We start from the raw sequence: 24,443 nt of genomic DNA on the forward strand, positions 1-24,443 counted from the left end.
TTCTTTAAGAAATGAGTTTTCTCCCATTTTGGTCATTCAGAAACCCTAGAACTAAAGCAGTGGGAAGAGACCCAGGGTACCCTGAAGTGGTCATTTAAATGTCCGAAACAGGCTGGATGGACAAAGCCTTTGATTGACTTGCTTAACATACTGCCCCTGCCATCTCCTTTTCTTTGAGGATGACGAGAATGAATTGCTTCATCTGTCAGTTTATTTCTGTTCCTTGAAAACTAGATCCACATCACAAAAGGAATTTCTCTTAAATATAGGAGCAGAAAGTGATGTTAGTCTTTCCGTTTAAACAAGAGATCTCCGTATAAGCACTGCTAGCTGAGAGCCCGTCTTTCGCCTGAGGTGGGCAATTCTCAAATTTGGTTCTTATCCCAGTATTGGGGTGGGGGAAATGCAGGGACCCATAAGGGTTCTTCCAATAAGCAGGTTATAAGCTCCACCTAATTTCCACTTGAGAGACAGATAATGCCCAGAAGCACAAGGTTTTGTATCCAAGTCCAGCTTATAAATCAACCCTGTAAAGTGACAGATGCCATCCCCCAGTTTCTGCAGTGGGGGCCTGGCTTAAATTTTCATTCTTTGGTACCGAGATACAGGTTTAACAAAAGATATTACATCCTACATTTCGAGTGGGGGCAATTGAGTTTACAAATCCTTTACATTCAAAGGCCTTCTGGGAGCAGAGGCGGGTGGGGGTTTCACGGTAACCATGCGACCCTACAGTATGGCTCGGTGGGAGCAGCAACACTCTGTAGAGGAGACCCAAGCAGAGGGTGTGCGGATGGGCTGTTCCTATCGGTTTGAATTGCAAACATTCTATTTCCCTGAACTTCCAAAGCAGGAAAAAAAATTGTGCTTTTAAAATAAAAGTTCATTCCTTTGCCTACTCTTCTTAGGAAAAGAAACGCCTAGCATTAACAGAACAACATTCAATCTAGGGACGGGGATCGACCCCCATCCTCCTGCAGAGTCCAGAAGAGTATGGGGGTGACTTGCTTCTTTGTCACGCTCTCTGACCACCTCAGCACCCGCATGTCCACCCACACTCATGTCCACACACCAGGCCATGTCCAAAAACCCTCTTTTTGAGAATGAGGTCCCCTTTCTTCTTCTTTCCGTGTAACTCTTTATAACCAACAGCAAACTAAGAATACTTAACTTCTGAGAATACTTTTTATCAAAAATCCTGAACTACATCTATGATTTTTAGAAACTAAAGTATGCAAAAAAAAAAGGTTCTTTGGGAGGTGGTGCATCACTTGCAGCTTTACTAATCGGGTGTTAAAATGGCTTCACACACACGCACCCTACCTTCAGAGAAACAGAGATTACATACCCTAAAATGTGAATAGTCTGCTTTTCTTGGCTAGCAAGCCACAGCCACATCTTCTAGGCGTAAGGAAAGATGCTGAACAGGATGATAAACACACTGAGGTATAAAAGGAGAACATAGGAAAGTTCTCTGTTGCAGCATTTTAAAAAAAGAGAGATTTTTCCAAAAAGATCAAGAACACACAACACAATCTAACCCCATAAACACAGTATTCTCAAGAACACAAATACTCTATAATTAAGCATTTTAAATCCTATTTTTCCACATTTTATACTTTTTTGCTTTTTTACTTAGTAGTTTTTCCGTGTTTCCTTGGCTCAATCTACAGAATACAGCCCACCACACACATCCAGTACCCCCCAGCCGGAGGCAGAGGCTTGTGCATATCACGCCCCGCAGAGGGGAAGAGGGAACCGTGAACTCCACTGAGTGAGGGTGGGAGGCGGGCAGAGGGCCTGCTGGAGAAGGAAATGTAAAGATTTATGAGGTAGATAGAAATTATCACTTCACAGGCTCAATCCCTGCAGAAAAGATAAGTACATTCATCTGTAAAAAAATAAAGATGAGGTAGGACGTAAGCAATGTTGTACTTTTCTTGTTCTCTTTAAACAAAAGAAAAAAAAAAAGAAATTTCCCTGAGACTGTTTCTTCTTTGAAATTCAAAAGGGGAGAGAGACAGATATAGACAGAGGGAGAGGTACACATGCACACCCCAAACACAGAAGCCTAGAAAACGTGATTAGAAGATGAGGATTCGATTGTTGCCAAAGTCCACCACAACGATCATCCCGTCGGGGGTCACAGCGATGCCGGAAGGGCGGTCCATCTGCCCAAAGCCACTGCCCTGAGCGCCAAACTTGCACAGGAAGCTGCCGTTGGCCTCGAACATCTGTACCCGGTGGTTCCTGGAATCAGCCACGATGATGCGCCCCTCTTGGTCCACGGCCACACCCTGTGGGCGCAGGAACTGCCCATTGCCGGTGCCCTCTGAGCCCAGGAAGCGTGCCGACTGGCAATCGGGGTGGATGACGAGGAGTCGGTGGTTGTTGAAGTCGGTGACCACCAAGTGACCCTCGTGGTTGAAGGCCACACCCCGAGGGGAGTCAAAGTGCTTCCAGAGAGCCCCCTCGAAGCCATACTTATTCAGGAAGACTCCATCGGGCCCGAACAGCTGGATCCGGTGGTTCCGAGTGTCCGAGACCAGGATCTTGCCCTCAGAATTCACCGCCACATCCCACGGGTAGTTGAACTGCCCATTCTTGGTTCCTTTCTCGCCAAACTTGAGGAGGAACTGGCCGTCAAAGGTGAAGATCTGGATGCGATGATTGTCCTTATCAGCGACCACGATCCTTCGGGAGGCGTCGCAGGCCACCCCTGCCGGTCGGTCGAACTGCCCGGGCCGGGAGCCCAGGGTACCGAACTTGTGGTGGAAGGTGCCACAGGGCTTGAACACCTGGATGCGGTTGTTGCTGCGGTCGGCGACGACGATGAAGCCCTCCTTGTCCACACTCACGCCCCAAGGGCGGCAGAGTTTGCCGTCGCCGTCACCCTCGCTGCCAAAGCTCAGGCCAGGGAGCCCAATGCCCACGTAGCTGCGGCCGGACTTGACCATCACCTTGAAGGGGCTGTTCTCAATGTGCTGGTTGCACATGGTGACGGACACCAGGTGCTCTCCCTCCAGCTGCGGCCGGTAGCTCACCACGTAAGTCCCGTTCTGCTGATCACTCACCTCGGCCCCAAACAGGTTGCCGTCAGGGCCCAGGACCACGGCAGACATCAGGTCGCCTCCCGAGAGGCGAGGCTCCCCGTCGTGGTCGTAGCCAATGACAGTGAAGGAGGCCACCTTCCCCTGCAGGGCCCGCTTGAGGCCATCGCCTGTGGCCTTGGTGAGGGGCGCGAAGGCCCCGCTGCTGACGAAGCCGAAGGACTTGATGGCGAGGTACAGCGCCTGATCGGGGGGTGTGAACATGACCCGGTCGTCTTCTTGGGGCTGCAGGAGGCTGCGGACGGTCTTCAGCTCCTGCACCTGGGCCAGCATGCGGTCTCGGGCCAGCAGGATGTCCAGGGCCCTCCCCTCCTCCAGGACCTGCTGGACGGCACTGATGGTGCTCTCCAGCTTGTTGAGGTTCTGCCGCAGCTTCTCCACCTGCAGGTACAGAGACTTGGCTTTCACCTGGCGGATCTTCTCTACCTGGAGGGAAAGGTGAGAACAGGGAGAGAGCGCACAGAGGCTTAGAACCACGCACAGAAATCCATACATAACCTGACCGCTTGTCATGAGGAAGCCTCAGACAAACCCACGCTGAGGGATCAGACAAAAACTGGTCTGCACTTTTCAAACATGGCAGAATCCAAAGACAAAGGAATTGTCCCAGACACAGGAGATGACTGAAGAGACACGACAACTAAATGCAATGAGTAACCCTGGACCGGGGAGGTGTGGGGAGGCGCGGCGTGGGAGGGTATCGCTATTAAAACACTGTTAGTGAAATTTGACTACCGACTAAGGATTAGAAACTAGTATATCATTGAGATTAAACTTCCTGATTTTTTATTAACTTGTGATTATCTAAGAGAATGTCTTTGCTCAGAGGATATAAACACTGAAGTATTTAGGGAGAAAGGCATCGTGTCTCCAACACTCCAACTTGCTCTCAAATCACATACATACAATATACGTATAGAGAGAAATGATGACAATGGGGCCAAATGTAAATAATTGGTGGCATCTGGGAAAGGACACATGGAGTTCTTTCATTATTGATACCTGAAGCTTTTTTCTAAGTTAGAAATTAAATAAAAATGAAAGTCAAAAAAACAGCCACCCAACAAATGCTTATTGAGCACCTACTTTGTGCCAGGCACTGGAGGGAGATACACCTTGACCAACAGAAAATAGGGTCCCTCGCCCTCACAGAGCTTGTATTTTAAAACGACAGACACTAAACAGCAAACAAAAAAACAAGGTAAGATAATTTCAGATGGTGCTACGTGTTAGAGAGTAGAAATAGAATATGCAAGATAGTGACTAGGGAGGGCTGATTTAGATAGAGGGTTGTCAAAGACAGTTTCTTTCATGAGTTACTTGAAAGTCGAGACAAGCTAAGGGCTAAAAGAAGAGTGATCCAAGCAGAGGAAATAGCAAGCACAAAGGCCCTGAGGTGGGCACTTGCCTGGAATTGAAAAACAAACAAACAAACAAACAAACAAACAACTGTAGAGTTTTAAGTAAGGGGTGCAGTGAATAAATTTATGTTCTTGTATATGCTGTGTGGAACGTGCACTGGAGAACACAAGTGGGGAAGTAGAGAGACCAGCAATCACCCCGGTGAGGGATGATGGTAGCTTAGGCAACAGAGGTGGCTGTGAAGGTGGAAAAAAGTGGCAGAAAGGATACTAGAGGTAGAACTGGCAGGAGTTCCCGATGGGCTACAGAACAAGGCCAGTCTTGACTCCCAAAAGACTGAATTTTCAGTGCAACTACAGAGAGCCTGAAATCTCTTTGAAGCTATCGCCTCTCCCCTGCAACCCCACCCAAGTAAGAGAAAGACTGTGCAGAAAAATATAAAGGGATTTGGAAAGGATTTAAGATTGCAAACCCTCCCCAACCCATCTCCTCTCCTCACCTCTGTATCTAAGAACAGGTTTTATAAACCTCCAACAGGGAGCCTGAAAGGTCCCACACCCCAATTTTGAATACCATGGTTCTAGCAACTGTTGATCTGTACCACTTCCAAAGGAGCCCTCTAAATCTAAAATGCTTTAATGTTTAAATGTGAATTCTGACCTGCCAAAATAACTCCTCCTTCTGAGGTTCTCAAACCATACCAATTTGGGAATGTGGGGTTTTGTTTGACCAGTGAAACACAGTCATCTCTCCATTCTTCTGCATTAAACAACTAAAAGTCCTCTAATTTTAAGTGATTTCCTCCTGTGAAGGGAGTACACAGGTCACCCAACTAGTTTATGCTGTTTTGCAGAGGACTGTGAATTCTGAGTTCTCTACTGATCTGAAAGCTACAGAAAGCCTATTTCAGAATAAGGGTCCACTGCTGGGAGGCCTGGATTTTAATCGGATTTTCCCTTGGGGAGTAATGATGTGATTTCTGACCCACTTACGCTTTTTCATCTGTCCATTCTGGAAGCAGGACATGTATGTGCAAAGAGGCCCGTGTGGGGCCAGATCAAAGAGAGGCTTTGTCCTTTGGTCTTGCACTAGACCAAACCTCTGGGGCTTTGGTTCTGATCCTTCAGCTAAGTGGTTGCCGCCGACCCCACAAGGAAGCCCAGTCCACTGGAAATGGATAAGCCACAAGAATGAAGGGTGTGTCTCGATATAGAAAACTGGGTCACCAGGCACTCAAGGATCTCAATGTTCAGTAACTCAAAATATTACACAACAAAGAGGTGCCCAGGCAGAGACAGGTAAAGTCTTTGCTGGGTGGGAGCAGAAAAATTAGCAAATGGTAAGAGAGAAGGGATTTCCACAGGACTTGGGGGGGGGGGGGCGCGCCAAGGTACCGTAGCAAAACGTAGAGAAAGAAAATGGGAGCGAGTTGTGTCCAGAATGAGCAGGCATATTTTGGAGGACTCTGAGAAAGAGTTTTCAGACCAGGAGAAACAAAGTTTGTTACATACAAAAGAAGACAATGACTCTTCTTCCAAATTTGCTTTCCCCTAGAGCAAAACTTCGCTTTCCATCCCTTCTGAAAAAGAACTGCCTTTAGAGAGAGGCAGAGAGCCAGCCTCATAGGAGGGAGGATAACGAAGGTGAGATCTGCAGAAACACACAAAGGCCTTTTCATCAGCAAATCCAGAAGAGCAAGTCTGTGGCAGAGTTCACCACAGAGCTCTCAGGTTGCAAGAAGTGGGCCCCTTTCGGTTATAATTAACATTCGTGGGTGGCATGAGACTGACAGACCGTGGGGACATCTGAGTGTCTGAAAACTGTGTCAGGCTCACAGAGGTGCCTAAATAAAATATGCGCTGAATTCAATCTTGGACTTTTTCCACCCAAGAACTCTTCTTTTCAAAAAAGCGACTGAACCATATATTTCTTGAGAGGTCAGAAGAGGTAAAAAGCAAGTAGGTAGGAGCTAACTAAATGGAAAATGCAATGCAAAAGCCAACGTATCTTTCCAGAATTTTAGGACCTAGTGATTAAGCGAGGGTCACTTTCAGAAATCGAGATGCCACCTCTGCCATCATACAGTCTGGATGATCAAAACAAGCATGCACACACCTAAGTGCACCCTTTTTCATCAGCTATGTATGTGGCCTTACTCGTGTGTTCAGAGAATGTAATTGTAATGGGACCTGGTGAGTGGCACTGGTCCGTTCACAGGCATATTCCCCTCTTTCCTAAGAGGACAGAAGATCAGAGAAGAAAATGCTGGGACGGTGACTTGGGTGGGGAGAGTCATCTTTCCAGCTGATTTTTATCTAAACAGCACACCAGTATGCTCAGCACTCTTTCCTGCTCCAACAGGAAGACAGGGCACAGGCTCACTGCCCTCACAAGTGGAAAACTGGCTTTCCACAAGGGGTCAGGAAGTGCAACCAGCCAGGACACCAAAAATAAGGATGTTTCCCACCAGTCGGCTTTCATAACAACGGTTTCAATTGTATTCCCCCCTTTCTGCCTCCTTTTGAGTGTGTGCAATATAAAACTTGGGACTCCTTCCAGTCTTGGTACCCAGCTACTTCTGAAAAGGCTTCTTGTTGTTTTACTGCCCGGACAGCACCCACAAGATTCCAGGGACCCTTGAATTTTTCTGCCAACAAATTCTGGAAAACCACCAAGTATTCTAAATATAGAACCGGGGTCCAGGATTTGACATGTGGTTCACGGCGGAAGAAATGTTGGCCAGCCGAGGAGGCCTAGCAATGGGGGTGGGCGTGCTCCCCCCATTACCTTCCACAACAGCTCGCACTCCCGCTCTTCCAGGGCCTTCTTATGCCTTGCAGTCACGGCTTTGACCTCCGACTGTACCACTTTGGCCTTCATCTCCACCTGCTCTGCCACAGTCTGGGCCTGCTCGATGCTCAGCTGGAAAAATCAAAAAACAATCTCATAGCATAAGAAAGACCTTCACTCCTCGGACAAAACATTGAAGTCTGCTTTTCTCAGATCTACAAAGCGTACACACCCAGGGCCCCCAGACCTCTTGGATCCACATCCTTGGAAAGAAAACAGACACTTCGGGAGAGAATGGCATCTGTTTGACATGTAACTGAAGGAGCTGCTGGCAAACGCTGGATTTCCTTTGTATGAGAAATGGCACCTACACAGTGAATGTCAGGACTATTAAGAGATACTCTGACACAGTGAAACCAGTGTAGCTGGGTCACAGCCGAAAACTGGGAATGAGGATCAAATGTGAAATGTACTACCCTGGGCACACGAGCAAATTCCCAGTCTTTTTGGCCTTACTCCCCGCCAGGGGGAAACTCCGCAGGCCTGGCACGTCCTTCACGTGAGGGTGCATACAACAGGCTGCAGGCCAGCAGGTATCCATCATGTGCTTGTCAGGTCATTTCCAGCCAGAACCAACACCAAAGTGCATACTGGGAATACTGTCGGATCCACCTAGGGAACCCTGCCTGTGGTCAGAGACAGCTTGCCAGAGACCATCTACGCACCACCACACACCCCACTCGGTACCACCAGCCCTAGTAAATCAGCCAGTTTAATCAGACGTATTATTGTTCATAAAAAATTAATCCAGACAGAAGGCCTGGTGTTTTCATTAATATTACATGACATGTCTTGAAAAGCCACAAGGATTTCTTTGAGATACTGAGGTATTAAATCAGGGATTCCAAACTGACTGCTGATGGCGCAACAGTTTTAGAGCAGTGTCCCAAATCAGGAGGGGCCTGGGGAAGCATGAAGAGCTTGGAGCCTGAATTAGGAATTAGTCACGGGTGACCAATCATCCATGTGCCCTGGAACGAGGAGTTTCCGGAATATGGAAGACAGCTAAAACGGAGACAGTCGTGGACAAACCAAGCTGAATGGTCACCCTAGGAGTCGTGTAACCAGGTTCAAATCCTAGCTCCACCTCCTACTAGTTGAAAGGCCTTGGACCTGCCTCCAACCTTGGTAAGGGTGAATGTGAGAAAAACGCAGTAGAGTACATGGAAAGAACTGAGCATACATAGCAGCTGGCACAGCTTATTATTAACAGTGCTCAGAGAAACACCTGCAACAAAAGCGCAACCATCCTTTCCCCTCACCCCACTTAGCACTAGACAAACAGCATCATGTACCTAGGCCTATTCACACTTCCTGCCTTAGTTTTTAAATTGTAATGAAACACACACACACACACACACACACACCCTCCTGCCTCTTTTTAAACTGTGGTAAAATACGTAACATAAAATTTACCATTAGTGATATTTAGCACATTCAGCGTGCACGTATCACCACCAGCTCAACACTTATCACCCCACAAGAAAACTTCTGTACCCATTAAGCAGTCATTCTCCATCTCACCTTCCTTGCCCCCACGGCAACCATAATCTAACCACTCTGTCTCTACAAATCGGTCTAGTCTGGATTCTTTCAAATAAACGGGAATCAAACAATAGGTGACCAGCCGTATGTTTATGAATACACTTCCGGCTTAAACAGTTGTGACTCGTTTGGTCACTTAATATTGGGGCCCCTATTTACCAATTTGAATCCTGAGCCTGGGTGACACGTTCATGGCATGGGAACTGCACGCACATTGCAGCTACCCCTAAACCACCCTCTGCTGTGGTTAACTGCTCACTGCCATCTGTCCTGGTTCCCGCGAGGCCTAAGGCTCCTGAGCTGACTAGGGCGGCCACCTGGGTCGATCTGGATGGTTCACAGCCTACCCACAGCCTGGAATTCCTTCTCTTCCAAATTCACCCTACAGCTCAAAACCCAGCTCAGACACCACTTCCTCCTTCCTGAGGCTGGAAGTGAAGGGCACCTTCATAGAACCCTTCTGCTCCACCTTAAAATCCTGTCCCAAGTGTCACCGCATATCAAACAAGGTGGGGGCAGAGCACACAGTCCCTGGGACTTAGCCACTGGGTTGTAACAGGGACAATCTATACACTTTAAATTTGCCTTGTATCTATGGCCATAACCGTAAGCGCTAGGTAACTGTACAGGGTTAAATAGTCCACCCAAAATTCAGGGGCATCTGAAACCTCAGAATGTGACCTCAGATGGAAATGAGGTCTTTGCAGATGTTGAAATGAGGTCATAATGAAGTACGGTGAGTTTTAAATCCAATGACTGGTAACCACATACGGTCACTAAAGAGAGACAATAACACAGAGGGAAAGCCAGGCGAAGAGAGAGAAAGAAGCTGGAGGTGATGCAGGCCCAAGTCACAGCAGCCACCAGAAGCCAGGAAAAGGCAAGGGAAGAGTCTTCCCTAGAACCTACGAAAGGACCATGCTCCTGCTGACACTTGAGTTTGGACTTGAGAACTGTGCGATAACAAATTCCTGTTGTTTCAAGTCATCCAGTGTGTGGTCATTTGTTGTAGCAGCCCTAGGAAACTAATACAGTAGCCAACAAAATGAAGCAGATGGATATATCCACATTATCCATGAGATATTAAAAAAAAAATCCGAATGACCAATCAACTGTGCATATAAGCAGGTTACCATAATGGGGTTGGTAGATTTTGAATGTCTCAGGTTGTCAGTCAAGATTCATTCAGAAGAAGAGACACTAGACATTTCAACAGAGACGATTTCAAGTGGGGAATCTGGTTAACCAGGAATTGGAGAAGTGTTAGAACAAAGGGCACATTGAAGATCAGAGGTAGAAAGTAACTGTGGGAAGAAACCACCACCCTTTGAGCTGGGAGAACAAAGAAAAGAGAAGAAAGTGGGGCTTAGAAGAACCCAGAGGTATGGAGGAGGGGCCATGCCCAGCTCGTTCTGGGAGAGGCAAAAGCTGGAAACTGGAACCAGCTTCTGCAGCTGGTAAGAACAGGAAGTTAAAAGGAAAACGCGAGTCCCTTCTTCGCACTTCCAGAGAGGTGGTTTGAAGTTTGGCAGGCATCACGAGGCACGAGTTGGGGTGGGTGTACGTCAGAGGCGAGTGTAGAACTTAATAACTGACACACCCTGTTTTCAGATATGTTAGTTATTAATTAGCACCGAGCCAGTGTCCGAGTCAATATTTGACCAAGGCAACGAAGCCTGTGTCCATAATATTTCTTAACACTTCAATAGTCAACAGAGGTGGCCAAGTGCTTCCTCTTCATACCAATGTCATATTATTTACTGATTTATTATTAAAACTGATTTTCCATAAGAATGATAAGATACGGTAATAGATTCCTGGCTGGAGAGAGCAATGGCCACCTCCTTTGCATAGGGGTTAGGGGTAGTGCTGACATGTGAGTGTCTACTCACCTCTCCCTCCTGTCTCCTAGCCAGGCATGCTCCCTTTACGTCCTGCCAGGTCCCTGCAAGCCCTTGGGTTTTGAACTCCCATTTTTCCAAGCAGATAGAAGGGGTGCAAAGCTCTTACTGTAATGTAATCTCAGTCATCCCCAAGCAGGCAAGGATAGTATCATTCCGAGTGCCGAGAGGCATAAAAGCCCTATGTCACAGACGAAATGGCTCTTTCCTCTCCAAATCGTACGCAATCCAGTCAAGCACTGCATTCCAAGATGTGCAGACCAGGACCTGCTGAACTAGTTCCCATTATCTACAGCAGGGCCTTTGAAGGAGACGAGAGGCAGGTGGGTTGGGGGAAATGACAGTGAGGAAAAAGGGCTAGGTAAACTTTGGAAACCAAAACACACTTTGCAGTTAAGAAGAAAAACACCCAACAAGGATGGGGCTTGAAAAAAGAAATGTTATCATCTTCTAGATGTTAACAGATCCAATCAAACATTTCATATGTGAGGGTCTCAATCTGGGCAGGTGAAATCAGTCAGTGCATACAAACTGACTGCTGAGTGATAGCCACTTATTACTGAGGAGTCTGAAGCCCTGTCTGCGTTTCCCAGGGAAGAGTGCAGAAAGCGATTAGTGATGTCTGCTGTGGAGAAGACTGGGGGCCGGATGACTGGTGTTTCAAGTACCCTGATAGCCAGAAGATAAGAGAACACAAATATCACTCATGAACTCATAAGCCACTATACTAGATATGAGAAATACTGCAGTTCACTCTAAATGTAATTTCTATCACCTTTAATATCTTTGAAACTATGATTTAGCTTAAAATTGTCAGTGGGTTTTTTCCCTTATCAGTTGTACAGTGTCTCCCCGAAAATAAGGCCTAGCTGGACAATCGGCTTTAATGCATCTTTTGGAGCAAAAATTAACATAAGACCTGGTCTTATTTTACTATAAGACTGGGTCATTATATATAATAAATATTATAATACAATATAATACAACACAATATAATACTGGGTCTTATATTAATTTTTGCTCCAAAAGACGCATTCGAGTTGACTGTCCAGCTAGGTCTTATTTTCAGGGAAACACGGTATATAACATAAGTGTGCATCTTACACTCAATGGCATCTAAAATGTGATGAAAGAGAAATGCAGTAATTAAGAAATCAAGGCTGTCTTTTGTGGCAACTTTATCCCTGATCCCGATTATGGAAAACCCTGGGAATCCGTGCATCTTATAAAATCTTCTAATTACAAAAGTGACCAAAAGGTTGTATTTTCAGGAAGAGCCAAAGTGGAAGGACAGTTCTAAAAAGCAATAAAAATGAGCGGTTGCCCTTACAACATGGTTACACTTACAGACAACTTCCATGCTTGAGGGATTTACTTACGGTTGCTTTTTTTTCTAGAACTAAGACTCTCAAGCTGAATATAGACAAGTTGTTGAGTCTCTTGGAGTCATAATTTGGGAACTGTGGCTCATAGCCAACTGTACATCCAAATACTTGTTAATACTGGATAAAAAACTCAGTCAACGCAGTAAACGTGTCTTTTATATATATATATACCTTTTATATATATATATATACTCTTCCCATCCGGAAACGATTCATTGGAAGCTTACACAAAAACTAATCTTGAATATAAGTTGATGAGGACATCAAGACTCCAAAGACAAGATGACCTCACTATGGAGGTTAATAACACAAACTGCATGCAGAAAGGGGCTCCTTATTTATTATAGGAGAGGAACTCATATAAATCTCAAGCCTTCTGGCATGGATCAGTGGCGTGAGATGGGGTCCACAAGTGAACTGGAGAAAGGCAAAAACACCTCTGCTAAGCGTCTATTATCTCCAACGACGGAAGGCAAACTAATAAGACAAATGCCCCTGGTTGAAGAAAGGGAATGAAGGTCATGAAACCGTTTCCCACCCCTCTAAAGAAAAGCTATTAAATGCAAATTAAAACACCCAATCCGCAAGTTGTACCAAGTCCAGATATTCTGTCAAATGTCACTGATACTCATTTAAAGGCGTAAAATTTATAGGGACTTAAACCTACCTGCAGACTGGGCTGCCTAGGATCTTTTACTTTTGGGGCGTACTCATGCTCATTCATCACTGGGTCCAAAGGGAGCTCTCCCATCAATCATAGTGCCTTCAGCCACTGCCCCAGAGGAGGAATGAAGAAAGGCCAATCCAGGGCCCTTCCCTGGGATTTACATTATGGGGGAGGTCCCATTCTCCTCCCCCAACCCCAAAAGGGGAGTGGAGGGGGAAGGAAACCCACTCTTTCTCTGAGGATGGCTTGCTGGAACAGTGCAGGCCTGAAGAGAGCTCCACTGAAGGCCGCTCTTCTCTCTCTACCGCATGGACAAGCGCAGGTCCAGCAGCAAGAATGAGGTTACCATGGCGAGATTGAGAGTGTTGGCGGCACCAAGGTCCGCGTCCCTGGATACCTGAAGCCTGATCCATATTCTTCCACCGGGTCACCTGAGACTATTCATTCCCTTTTAGTCAATTGCAACCAAGAGTCCTTATTAAGACAGCATGGGAAACTTTTTAATTAGGTCATGGTGTATTGAAATTCTTCAACCATGATTTTTCCTCCCATTTGGGGTGGGGGTGTTTGTGTGTGCACATGTACAAGGGTGTGGTGGGGGGGGGCAAGAGAGAGAACGGAGAACACCTGCCTCCCAAATGACAAGTGTCTATCAGTTTTGGATTCAAACTACAATTCCTCTATTCATTTTCAGTGTGCCCTCTGGCAGGTAACTTGAGGTTAACCTCTTTCAAGAAAAGTGTTATCGATGCAAAATGGAAAGAATGACACCCAGGCCATATAGGAACTCGTATGTATGCATAAAATACCTATTTCAGTGCCTAGAATAGAGCAGAAGCTCAGTAACCAGGTCTGTTCATTCTTACTGATGAAAAGGGCAGCCCTATGGTTAATGAGATCTGGGAACTTAGGCAAAGTAACTAAACTTTATTCTTCCATTTACGTATCTTAATATAAAGTTTCCTTGGTCTACTTTCTAGAATAATTTATATTAGTTCACCTAACAGTAGGCATTCTCAGCATTCATTGTGGTAACTTTCCGTCATAGCGAGCAGAAGTGTCTGCAAGTTAGTCTATTAAGGTGATCAAAGAAAAAGAGAAGACGGGCCCAAAGTAGATCAGCAATTCTAGATTAATTTACAATTTCATTTGTACACTTTAAAATAATTATGCTTAGTCATTAAGTCAATTGTCCTAATTTTTGTGCTGAATGGTACAAAACCTATCACTTTTGGCTTCAACATGAAGAATGCCAATGTTTACTTTTTCAAAAAGTGGGTAGACGATTCACGTTCAATAAAGGAAATCAGAAAGAAGACATGCATTTCACATTTTCTTACTACTACTGACTATAAACATCAAATGAAAAGTAACAGAAGCGCTATCGTATTTAAGGCTGTACTGAGTTTGGATAAAACTCCCTTGCAACTGATGTGGTCATGACTGGATTTTTGGCCAATGAATATAAGAAGTGTTATGCATGACTTCTAGGAAATCTCTATAAAAGGCGGGGGCGTGCCTGTTTGTTTTCAATTGGCCAGAACACAGATGAGATGGCTTGAGAGCCAGCAGCCATTTGGGGACATAGGGATGAATGTTAATACCTAGGAATGGCGGGGATGAGCTGAAGGATTCCCTCACCTGTTATCTTTTTTTAATAGGAAAGATTAAAACCTCAAGTATTTATTTAAACCAGTACTTTCTGGGAGCAGAGTGAAGGCCTGTTAGTAATTGTTAAATTCATTTCCTAACTCATTAAAACAAAAACGAAATCACTCTATAACAGAAAGCAGATGAGTGGTTGCTTGGGAACATGGGAGCACGGAGGGGATTACCCTAAGGATACAAGTAAACTTTGAGGTGACAGACATGTTCAGAATGTTGACTGTGACGTTTCATGGGTGAAATACATGTTAAATGTACGCTGTACACTTTAAATATGTGCAATTTATTGCCTATCAATTTTCCTCAATAAAGCTGAAAAAAGTTTTGCCTCAGTTCCACCATAAAAGGAAACAGTACTAGTAATAGTCTGGTCCATTTCTATTTTTCTCCCACTATTTTTTCTGTGCATTGTTTTCTGGTTTTGCATAATTTTTCTTTAACCAATTTTAGAGTTCGCTCATTTTACCTTAACACTGTGTGTGTTTTTTAATGTGATCACAAACTCTTTATAAACGTAAGTAGCTAAAAAAATCCTTACTCCTATTGTTGGTGATTCATAATGGTACAATACCTTCAATATGCAGGGCAATGCCTTAGAGAAGATTCCCAAAGGAGGAACGAGTTTAAAACTTGGGATCTTTTTCTTTTTTCTTTCCCTTTTCTTTTCTTTAATACATGACTTTTATTGCCTCTTTAAAATATCAGTAATCACTCGACATCTTGGTGTTTCTGTAGCTGGACAACTTAGATCTTATTTATCAGCCTGCAGAACTGTTCCTTTTTCAGAAACATAGATACCATCCCAAATTTTTCTGACATCTTGGTTTTGAACTGTTGTGGCTTGTTGAATCAAAGCAGCTGAATTTGATACAAGTTCAATATCATTTCCTTCAAGAATTAACTCATCTTTCTGGGTTTGAGACATTAAATAAGCAACACCTGACTTCATCCAAACCCTGTGTATGTATTTTTCACTCAAGAAATTTCGGATTTCCACAAGAGAACCATTCTCCTTATAACGACGTTGATGGGGAAGTGAGCACACACAGACCTCCTCTTGTGACGGAAGCCCCGTGTAACGCCCTTCATCACGTTCTGTACGTGACTCCAGATTGTGCGAAGAGTAGCCAGTTCCTTCTGATTTCCCCACCATTTGTCAACCCAGAGCCTCTTCTTTTTCTTTCCAAGGAGTCTGAGTTCTACACTGATGTGACTGAAGTCCCACCGCAGGGTGCTTCTCTCTGGGACCCTTCACAATAACTGTGCGTCCCTTCAGAGTGATGTCCACATTTTCTGGAACGTCCACAGTCTGATTACTGAGGAGAAATGGTCTTTATCCTCGCAGTAGATGCAGCAAAGAGCAGCTCTAGATCTTTTTCAAATTATGTTGTCCTACCCAAAGAGTAAGCATGGTATACAGACTCAGTTATTTATCCAAAATAGTATTCTGATGTCATTTTAATTGGATAACTGGCTCGGGCTGAGTACAGAGTAATTGTCTGCCATGTTTTCTGGTTTGTTGTTTTCCTTTTAATACACAAAGGTTCTTGTATCACACTTCTAACCTAAGAGTGCTTTCATGCCTTTGGATATTTAACATAACCTTTAGTGATTTTTTTTTTTAAATACTTCCCCCCTCTTCTCCATGTAACCCCTTTAATTTAGCTATAATACATTTTTACTTTGGTGGTTGCTATGATAAATTTAAATCTATTCCTTCATCATCCTTTATAAGTGGTTGGATGTCTTCTTAACTCTCTGAAGTTACTAGCACAAAATAAAGTCTGCGGGGCCCGCCTGGTGCTCAGGTGGTTGGAGCACTGCGCTCCTAACACCGAGGGTCACCGGTTCGATTCCCACATGGGCCAGTGAGCTGCGCCCTCTACAGCTAATATTGTGAACAACAGCTCTCCCTGGAGCTGGGCTGCCGTTTGGCGTGAGCTGCCAGTGGGCTACTGTGTGCTGCTGTGAGCGGTCGCCCACCTACTGCCTCAGCAGTAAGGGGGTGGAGCGCAAGGCTCATAATACCAGCATGGGCCAGAGAGCTGTGTCCTCTACAACTAGACTGAGAAACAACGGCTTGAACTGGAGTGGGGGGGAGGCGGAAGAAAGGGGGATAAATAGATAGGTAGATAGATAGATTAATTAATTAATTAAAGCCTATTTCTAGGATATCTACTGTTTCTTGGATCTGCCAATTTGCCAGTACAAACAAGCAGCTTTTGAAAGTTCCTGAATGTCATGCTTCATACATTAACACTATTAAGAGCAAATGTTTACTACTCTTAGACCAATGACTTCCAAATCAAACTTGTTACTTAAATAGTCCCTGTAAAGAAATCAGAAGCTCTTCTTACTGTGACCAGAATCATTCTGTATTTCAGTTTAAGCAGGTTAAGTGTTTTTCTGTAAAAGGGGGATGGGGAAGGTTGTATGCATACTCTCAAGAAAACTAACCTTTCTCTCAAAATGGTATGTTTATTGACTGTATTCCTTCCTTCTCCCATGTTCACATTAAGAACAGAAAACATTCCTCATGCCGTGTCTGTTGCACTCTTTTAATGTAAACGCTACTAAATGACAGTGTAAAAATTATGTGGTTGGGCCATTTACTTAACATTTTGACCAACTGTGTGAAGAAATCAAGTGTCCAAAGCACAGTGCATCCAAATCAGTGTGTTATTTATGGCATTTCACCATCACTTCTTTACCCCATGGAGCACATCTCAAAATTTCAGTGTCTGTCGTGTCATTCTGTCATGCCCTTAGTGACCAAACAAGGAGAAAACAATTGCATCTTCACACACAAATCTAAAGATCTCTTAATATAAATAAGCAAAAGCATGCCCTGTGCCCTACATACATACATATATATGGGCTGCTTTTCCCAGTACCTTCCAGATACACTTTTGAAACGCCTTGGGGATTAGACAAGGGACTGCACCTGAAGATCTCAGAACAGTGCTTTCCCTTGACACAACAGAGGCTCAGTCAAGTATCTGCTGAACACGTGTGGACCCCTCCCCATCCTCACTCAGTTTCTTCGACACATATCTGATTGTCCGGACCCCTACAAGGAACCCATGTGCAACACACTTGTTCACAATGCACACTGGATCACACTAGTCTTCTGACCTTGGGTACAGAGCTCGTTTCTGTGGCTTAAGTGGGAACAAACTGGCTTTTCGGCAAACGGTTTTTGAGCAAAGCTAACTTGTCCTCAATTTTCACCTCGGCTTCCCCTCCCTGCACCCAAAAATGTGTGCTGGCATCACAGAATTAACTCAGAGGGAAAGAGGGGCTGTTTTCTACCAACACCCACGGACTTCTTAACAGGTATGAACCCCGACGCTCTACTTTCACAGAGGGCCTCCAGACAGTTTCTAGGAATGGTCGATGCCTCTGATAAGAACTTGCTTCAGACAGAACCGGGAGTCTGATCTTCAGATCACTAGCTGAATGCAGCTTTTAAAGAATTATCACCAAGAGCCACGAAAAGGGCACGACACACCCACACCCACGTGGTTATTACACAAGGACTTGCTAGGGAGTCTATTCACAATCTATGCAGTTGGTGTCCAGCAGGCAGGGCTGGGTCTGGCCAGACAGATTAACACACTGAGCACCCCAACTCACCCCAAGAACTCACCTGTCACCTGGCTCCTCCCCCTCAAAATGCCCCGTGATCCAGCACTTACATCACTATCAGGCAAGGTAGTACCAACTGATACTTGAATTTCACTCCTACGTAGGTTCTTTTCACTACTCATCACACAGCAGACTCTCAGCCAACACTGACTGTATTGGCTTTCCACCGTTGGGTGTGGCCGTCCAAATCGTCTGCCCTTCTCTCTCTTCTCCATAAAAGGCTCAAATTTCCACTTCCCTGAGATTTTATCATTTTAACCACACATCTCTCCTTAAGCCTCTAGCAAATCACAATTAACTCCTTTTTCTCTCCAGGGTAACTGATGCCAGCAGAGCACAAAGCGCACCAGCAATTCTCTCATCATGTTTCAAGGAACCCGAGTGTTCTTGATCTCCAAGGACAGAAAGGGGTTAATCAGAAGATACCCTAATCTAGGGGAGCAGGAGCCAGGTATCAGTAGTTTCTTTAAGCTCCCCAGATGACTAGGCATTTGACAAGGTCCTAACTATAGCGGCATAAAAATGAAAATCACAAACCACTTCATCCACGGGGATACAGATACTTTGAAACAGAAAAGAAATAAAACAGAACTACGCACTAGTGGGGTGCTGGCAAACAAAATTTAACAGCAACCAAGAGATACTCTGCACGCATAAGAATACAACAGAATAAGTCATTGTAGAAATGCAATCTCTCCAACGTCCAATCTTATGAATCGAGTATCAGATAATCTGACTCATCAGCAAGATTACCTCAACACCACGCATCGGAATCTGACTGCTTCTTCTGGGAAACTTATTAAAATCTAAACCTTCCTTCCACCGCCTTCCATAAAGCACACAGTGAGCTCTTTACCATTTCCAAGAAAAGATTATATTCTTAAAAACAATTCACTTATTCAACAACTCTAGAATGTAAATAACAACGGTTTCCTATTCAATTTCTGCTTAAGGATTAGCAATATTTCTTGACTTTCAAGCGTATCCTACAAGACAAGGCAAACATCTCATGATTTTTTTGGTTGCCTAAAACCGTGTTACCTGGATCAGGTAAGAGGATTCAGAATCAGTTCAGGCTCACGGTACTATCTGACTATGTATAAGAACTTTGCCACGCCCTCAAGTTACCTGTGTCCCTTCCTACCCCAAAGGGATGGGATGGGGATTCAACAGAAATAAGGGTCTTAATTACCAGGATGTGACTTTATCCCCCAGGAAAGAGTTTGAGACTCTGAACCCTGTTGTAAAATTTCCCATGCTCACTTACTTCTCACCTGTAGGTAAATAAATCTGAACAGCAAAGGTCTCTGTCTGAAAAGCATTACGCTCCCAGTCTGTCTGCAGTCCTGCCTGATAAACACCAATGTTCACTTGCATTTGGGGAGAGGGCTGGATGGTAAACAGGCACATGATGCCATGGGGGCCCCGTGTATGCGTCTGGAACAAGCCCTGACTAGCCCGTAACTCCCGCCACGTCCCTCTCATTGTCGTAAGACCACGAGGAGGTCTCCCTGCCCCACCCCCAAGGGACTGCTGCTGCCTGGGGATCACGTGAGCTCATGTGGGTCACTGGTCCATGGCCCCCGCACACTGGCATCTGCCCAATAAAACATACATGCCATCTGAAAGGCAACGGGAAAGGTTGTGTGCCAGGAAAAACAAGGGAAACAACCAGGGGACGACGGGTGGGGGAGGACTGACCTGGATTGCCTGGCGGCCCTGCTGGGCGTCCGCCAGCAGCTGGATGGTGAGCGCCCGCGAGTCCTGCAGCGCCTCCTGGAGGTAGATGAAGCTGTGGCCCCCGTGCCGCCCCATTGTACACTCACGGCAGATGGGCACTGAGCAAGTGTCACAGTACAGATGCAGCACCTGGGGACCAGACAGGACAGGCATTAATGAGAGAAGTGGGATCGGGGGCAGGGAGGACAGCAACAGGGGTGCTTTGGATCCCAGACTTCCAACCACCCCCTTCCCAGCAAGCAAGCACAACCCTACAGGGAGAGGGAGCAGTGCAGTGAACTGGGAACAAACTTGCTTTCCGTTCCCACCCTCTCCGCCCCAAATCAAAGGAAAAACAACAGCCTCCCCCCTCAGTCCAGTCCAGTTTCATTCAGAACTACTATAACTGAGTCACTTCAAAGGCATACGAGATTTCCCTGTATCTTGGATTAATTACCCAGAAAAGTTCTCTCTTGCCACCCCAGCCTCTGAGTACATGGAGCAAGGTTAGGAGCCAGAATCAATCACCCTCACACCGCAGCTTGCTGCCACCCTCCCCATCGAGATTAGGGCAACATGCAAAGCAAGGTTCTCCCAGGCACTCAAGCAAGCTCCAGGCTTAAGATTCTGGAACGAAGGCGAAAAGCTAGTGGTAAGGTCAGCCAGCTTCTTGTCTTTCTTCTTCCTGCCAAGTTGTTCCAAAGAGTTGACCCTGGGAGGCAGCCCGCGCTGACAGAACTGCTTTATGCGATGTTCTGTATTTCCCTGGGGCCCAGCATACTGGGAGGGGGAGAGAGAGAAGGGTTGGCACAACCTCCACCTGAGCTCTCAAGAGAGACAGCTCCTTGGCACAGAAACTGGGCCAGTCTCGTTGTATCCCTCCACAGAGCAAGGCATTTAGCAGCGCGCTCCGTAAATGTTTGCTGGATTGCTTTCAAGAGCAGAGCTTAAATGTGCCTCTGCTGCACCTGGCTGTGAGGGAAAGCCAGCCAACAGGCGACAGGAGGCAGGGAAGTGGTGTCCAAGGGGGTGCCCTCACATACAGACCACACTTAATCCCCAAATGAAGACAAGAGGTCACGACGGGTTTAAGGCCACACACGACTAGCAATAGCAGGGAGGCCAACCTGAGCCTTCTCAAGAGCTGCGTCCAACACAGGCCTGCTACCACTGGCCAGCTCAGGCAAAGCACACAACACCTGGCTAGGTTCCCTGGATCCAAGACAAGCGACTCGCGAGTCTGCGTGGACAGATCCGGAGCTCATCCTGGAGGGGAAGCAGGGACAGGGAGGGAGGGCTGGTGGTAGGGAAGCCTGAGGGCCAACAAGTTCCCAGTAGGCTGAAAATGCAACAAAAATAGCCCTGGGGCAAGAGTGAGTGAGAATGTTCCTTCTCTCCTTTTTCCAGGTTGTTTTACCTACTAACCAGTCTGAGCATGAAGCACATCCACTAGGAAACGATCTCCCAAATGGCTCATCCAGTAAATAGGCCTGCTCCACTCAGGGTTAACAGAGTTCATAGGGAGGTGTGTCGTCCAGCATGGGTTAGGCTGCTTCTCTGCCAACTTTTGGATTTAGAAATAGGCAACAGGTTTAGGATTAGTATGTTCCTTCTCTTAAGAAATGGGTCTGATAGGGCTAATTTTATAGACTCCTTAGGAGGGGAAAATGGAATCAGGGTCGAAACTTTACCAATTTTGCCCACTGCAATCCTTTTCCAGCAGCCATGGTAGACTGAAACCAAGTGATGGCAATCTGCCTTCTTCAAGACGAACAACTTTTAAAAGTAGGCCCTCCATTTAGAGATGAGCTAGTCTTTCTAATCAGGTAAATCTAAAATTGTCAAACTAATCTTAAATACTAACCAAAAGATGCAAAGCTGGGTAAATTTGGGGGAAATTCCTGGACAGTCCCCCCCACCCCCCAGAAGTGAAGCTAAAGCAATTGAGTTTCAACAACTCAACCACATTCCTTCCCTTTGCTGCCTCCATTTGTCATGGGAATCAAGGGATCACTCCTATGCTAACGGGAAGTGTGAAAACCTTCCATCAAAAGGATCCTTATAAATCAGAGTGAAACATGCTTCTGGACCTTCTGTCCTCCCTCCTCCTGCCAAACAGCGGGGCAGTCCTCTCTTTACCTCTTCTCAGGATTTACCTGTTCTGGGGACAGCTGTGTAGACTGTGTGGCGTCCCCCTGCTTTCTTTCTGTCTGTGGGTTCATGCAAATGTTAGCAGCTCTCCTCGGCAGTGCAGTGAGTAGAAAAGAACCTTGGCTATTCGCCCAGAGTCTGGCACTACCTGGTCATGGGACCACCCATCCAGTCACCTGTCTGGGCTTCAGTCTCATGTGTACAACACATGGAGTCTGACTAGGTACTCCATCAGATCCCTTCCACCCCTAAAAGCCCAAGAACCCTATGTCTGGGGACTTGACATCAGAAACCAAAAGGCTCTGAAGTAATTCTGGGCCGAGGCAGGGAGCCAGGCTCCCGGTGCCAACTGTGCAACTGCAAGGAATGAAGTTGATTTTTAGGTTTGTTAAAATCGGAGCCTGGATCATGTCATGCATACCTCTTACAAAATGGAAGTGTTGAAGAATTCTGCAGGTGAAGTGGCTAGAAAAGAAATCCTGCACAGAAGGGTGGCAAAGCAGGGTGCCCAAAGCCTGACACCAGGCCCCGCTGTGTGAAGCCTTGAGTCCACTAAAATAGGCAAAAGGGGTACCCAGATGCAATCCCACCTGGCATCATTTCACATGGGATTGATGCGGCATTTCGTGCCCTAGACCACACTGACTTTGGCAGTGCCAGGTGTTTCTGCAGTTGCACGCTGGCTGCCCTGTTGGGCCCACAGAGGTGGTGCTGGCCTAGGGGGTGGGGAGCACTCAGCTGGTTGATAATTAAAGGCTACGGGTGAATTAAAAGCATAGCCTCATGGTGCTTGTCATTAATAAACCACTGATTTTGTTTCTTAGAGAACACACTGTCCAAATATTGAAAATGTGGTCAGTTTTACGAACTTTCTTGCTAAAAGTTGGAGTAAAACTTTGGGAAGGTTTTGCACTCTGTTTAGAGGCTCCACATCTCATCTACCTGCAATTTCTAAGGTCAAAACCCCACCACTTTAGAGCTTGTGAAAACGATCGATCGGTAAGGATGTGTGTGCATGGGTGCAATTCTCTCTGAACCAGCTGCAAGATATTTTAAAAGAATAAACTGGAAGCCACGTCTTCCAAAGGGCTGCGCGGAGGGTCCAAGGCCAGAAATGTGGCAGAGGCCATGAACTATGGCTCCAGGAAGGGGGCAGGGGGGAAGGAGCAGTGCTCTACTGGCAGGAATTCCAGGGCTTGGGGCTGCCTGTTCGAGGCTTCCCAGGCAGATACAGGGACACGCCCCCACCCTCCCCCACCTCCCCCGCATGGCGACAATCTGGCTGCCCCAGCTGAATGGAGCAGGCTCGACCTCTGACCTCACAAGTGACCACCCTCTTCCCTGCCCCCAGCTTCCAGCACGCCCCACCCACTGCCTTCCTCTCCCAAAATTTCTAAAATACCAGGCAGAGACAAAGACCTAGGAATGCGGGCCCAGCAGGAGAGGAAGGGGGGAGGTTAAAGAAAAAATAAATAAATAAAAATACCAAGTAGGCAGGTTTACCTTAGCCAGCGCTTTAAATAAAGTGCTTTGTTAGGGAAAAGACTGTGTGTGCTTCTGGAATCTACTTTGTATACTACCTGTGATCCAACAAGGAATGAACGCAGGCACGCACGCGCACACACACGCACGCACGCAGGTCCTATCAGAGCCCGGCACATCTGTAAGAATGAGCTTCGAGTTTTAAATAAAACTGCCCACGTAAGTGAGCAATGTAAGCTGAAAAGATGGAGGCGCCTCTCATTGTCAAAAATGCCCCAAATGAAATACAATATATTCACGGTTATAAGCTTTTTGTGTGTGTGTGTGACATCCCTTAAAATGACTGGGGCCATCTGGCCTCCCAGAAACTCAGGCCTGGCCAGAAGAAGGTCTCCACCCACCCAAGAGGGCTTCTAAGTTTCCCACTATAGAAATGAAGTGAAGGATACCTAGTGATAACCAGAAGCCTTATCAGCGTGTGCCACTATACAGACTCCTATTTAAAAGTGGTGAGCCAAGTTCAAGGAGTAAAGTCCAGCCATGAAACTAAGTCTATTCAATAACATCAAAACGAAACTTTACTTGATTTATGGAAAATAACACTGAATGTCTGGGAAAGAGGGAAAAGAAAGGAATCTGGACCCCCATTCAAGCACAATCACCACCAGTTCACAACAGCAGAGCCTAGATGAGGATGCAAGGAGGGGAGGGGGTGGGGCGGGGGTCCTGAAGAAAAAATTTAGATAGGGTACATGCATGTATTTTTAATGCAAAGAGATACACAAGTGCGAACGGTTTTAAATCTCTCCATTTCTCGCTCAACTGTTCCTACTTTTCTATATAACCATCCTAAAATATGCTATTCTAGGTATGCACATGTGAATTTTTTTAAGACATAAATAGGAGTACATTATACTCAACTTTATTCCCGTAACTATATTAACTTGGAAACTGTTCT

General features: G+C 45.8%; 1 protein-coding gene and 1 pseudogene across 1 annotated transcript in view; both read right to left on the bottom strand.

Moving 5' to 3' along the window:
• Window positions 1-1,614: 1,614 nt before the first annotated feature.
• Window positions 1,615-24,443, bottom strand: part of TRIM71 (tripartite motif containing 71) — a 62,633-nt gene continuing 39,804 nt past the window's right edge. Inside the window, exons 2-4 of the mRNA XM_033132865.1 lie at window positions 19,835-20,002; window positions 7,260-7,394; window positions 1,615-3,536 (exon numbers count right to left, since the gene is read on the bottom strand). Of these exons, the coding sequence (XP_032988756.1) occupies window positions 2,085-3,536; window positions 7,260-7,394; window positions 19,835-20,002 (1,755 nt within the window). The 3' untranslated portion in view covers window positions 1,615-2,084. The remainder of the gene's footprint in view (window positions 3,537-7,259; window positions 7,395-19,834; window positions 20,003-24,443) is intronic.
• LOC117037064 (60S ribosomal protein L9-like) lies at window positions 15,237-19,618 on the bottom strand (annotated as a pseudogene).

The sequence above is a fragment of the Rhinolophus ferrumequinum genome, chromosome 17 (assembly GCF_004115265.2).
Source record: "Rhinolophus ferrumequinum isolate MPI-CBG mRhiFer1 chromosome 17, mRhiFer1_v1.p, whole genome shotgun sequence".
NCBI classification, from domain to species: Eukaryota; Metazoa; Chordata; class Mammalia; order Chiroptera; family Rhinolophidae; genus Rhinolophus; species Rhinolophus ferrumequinum.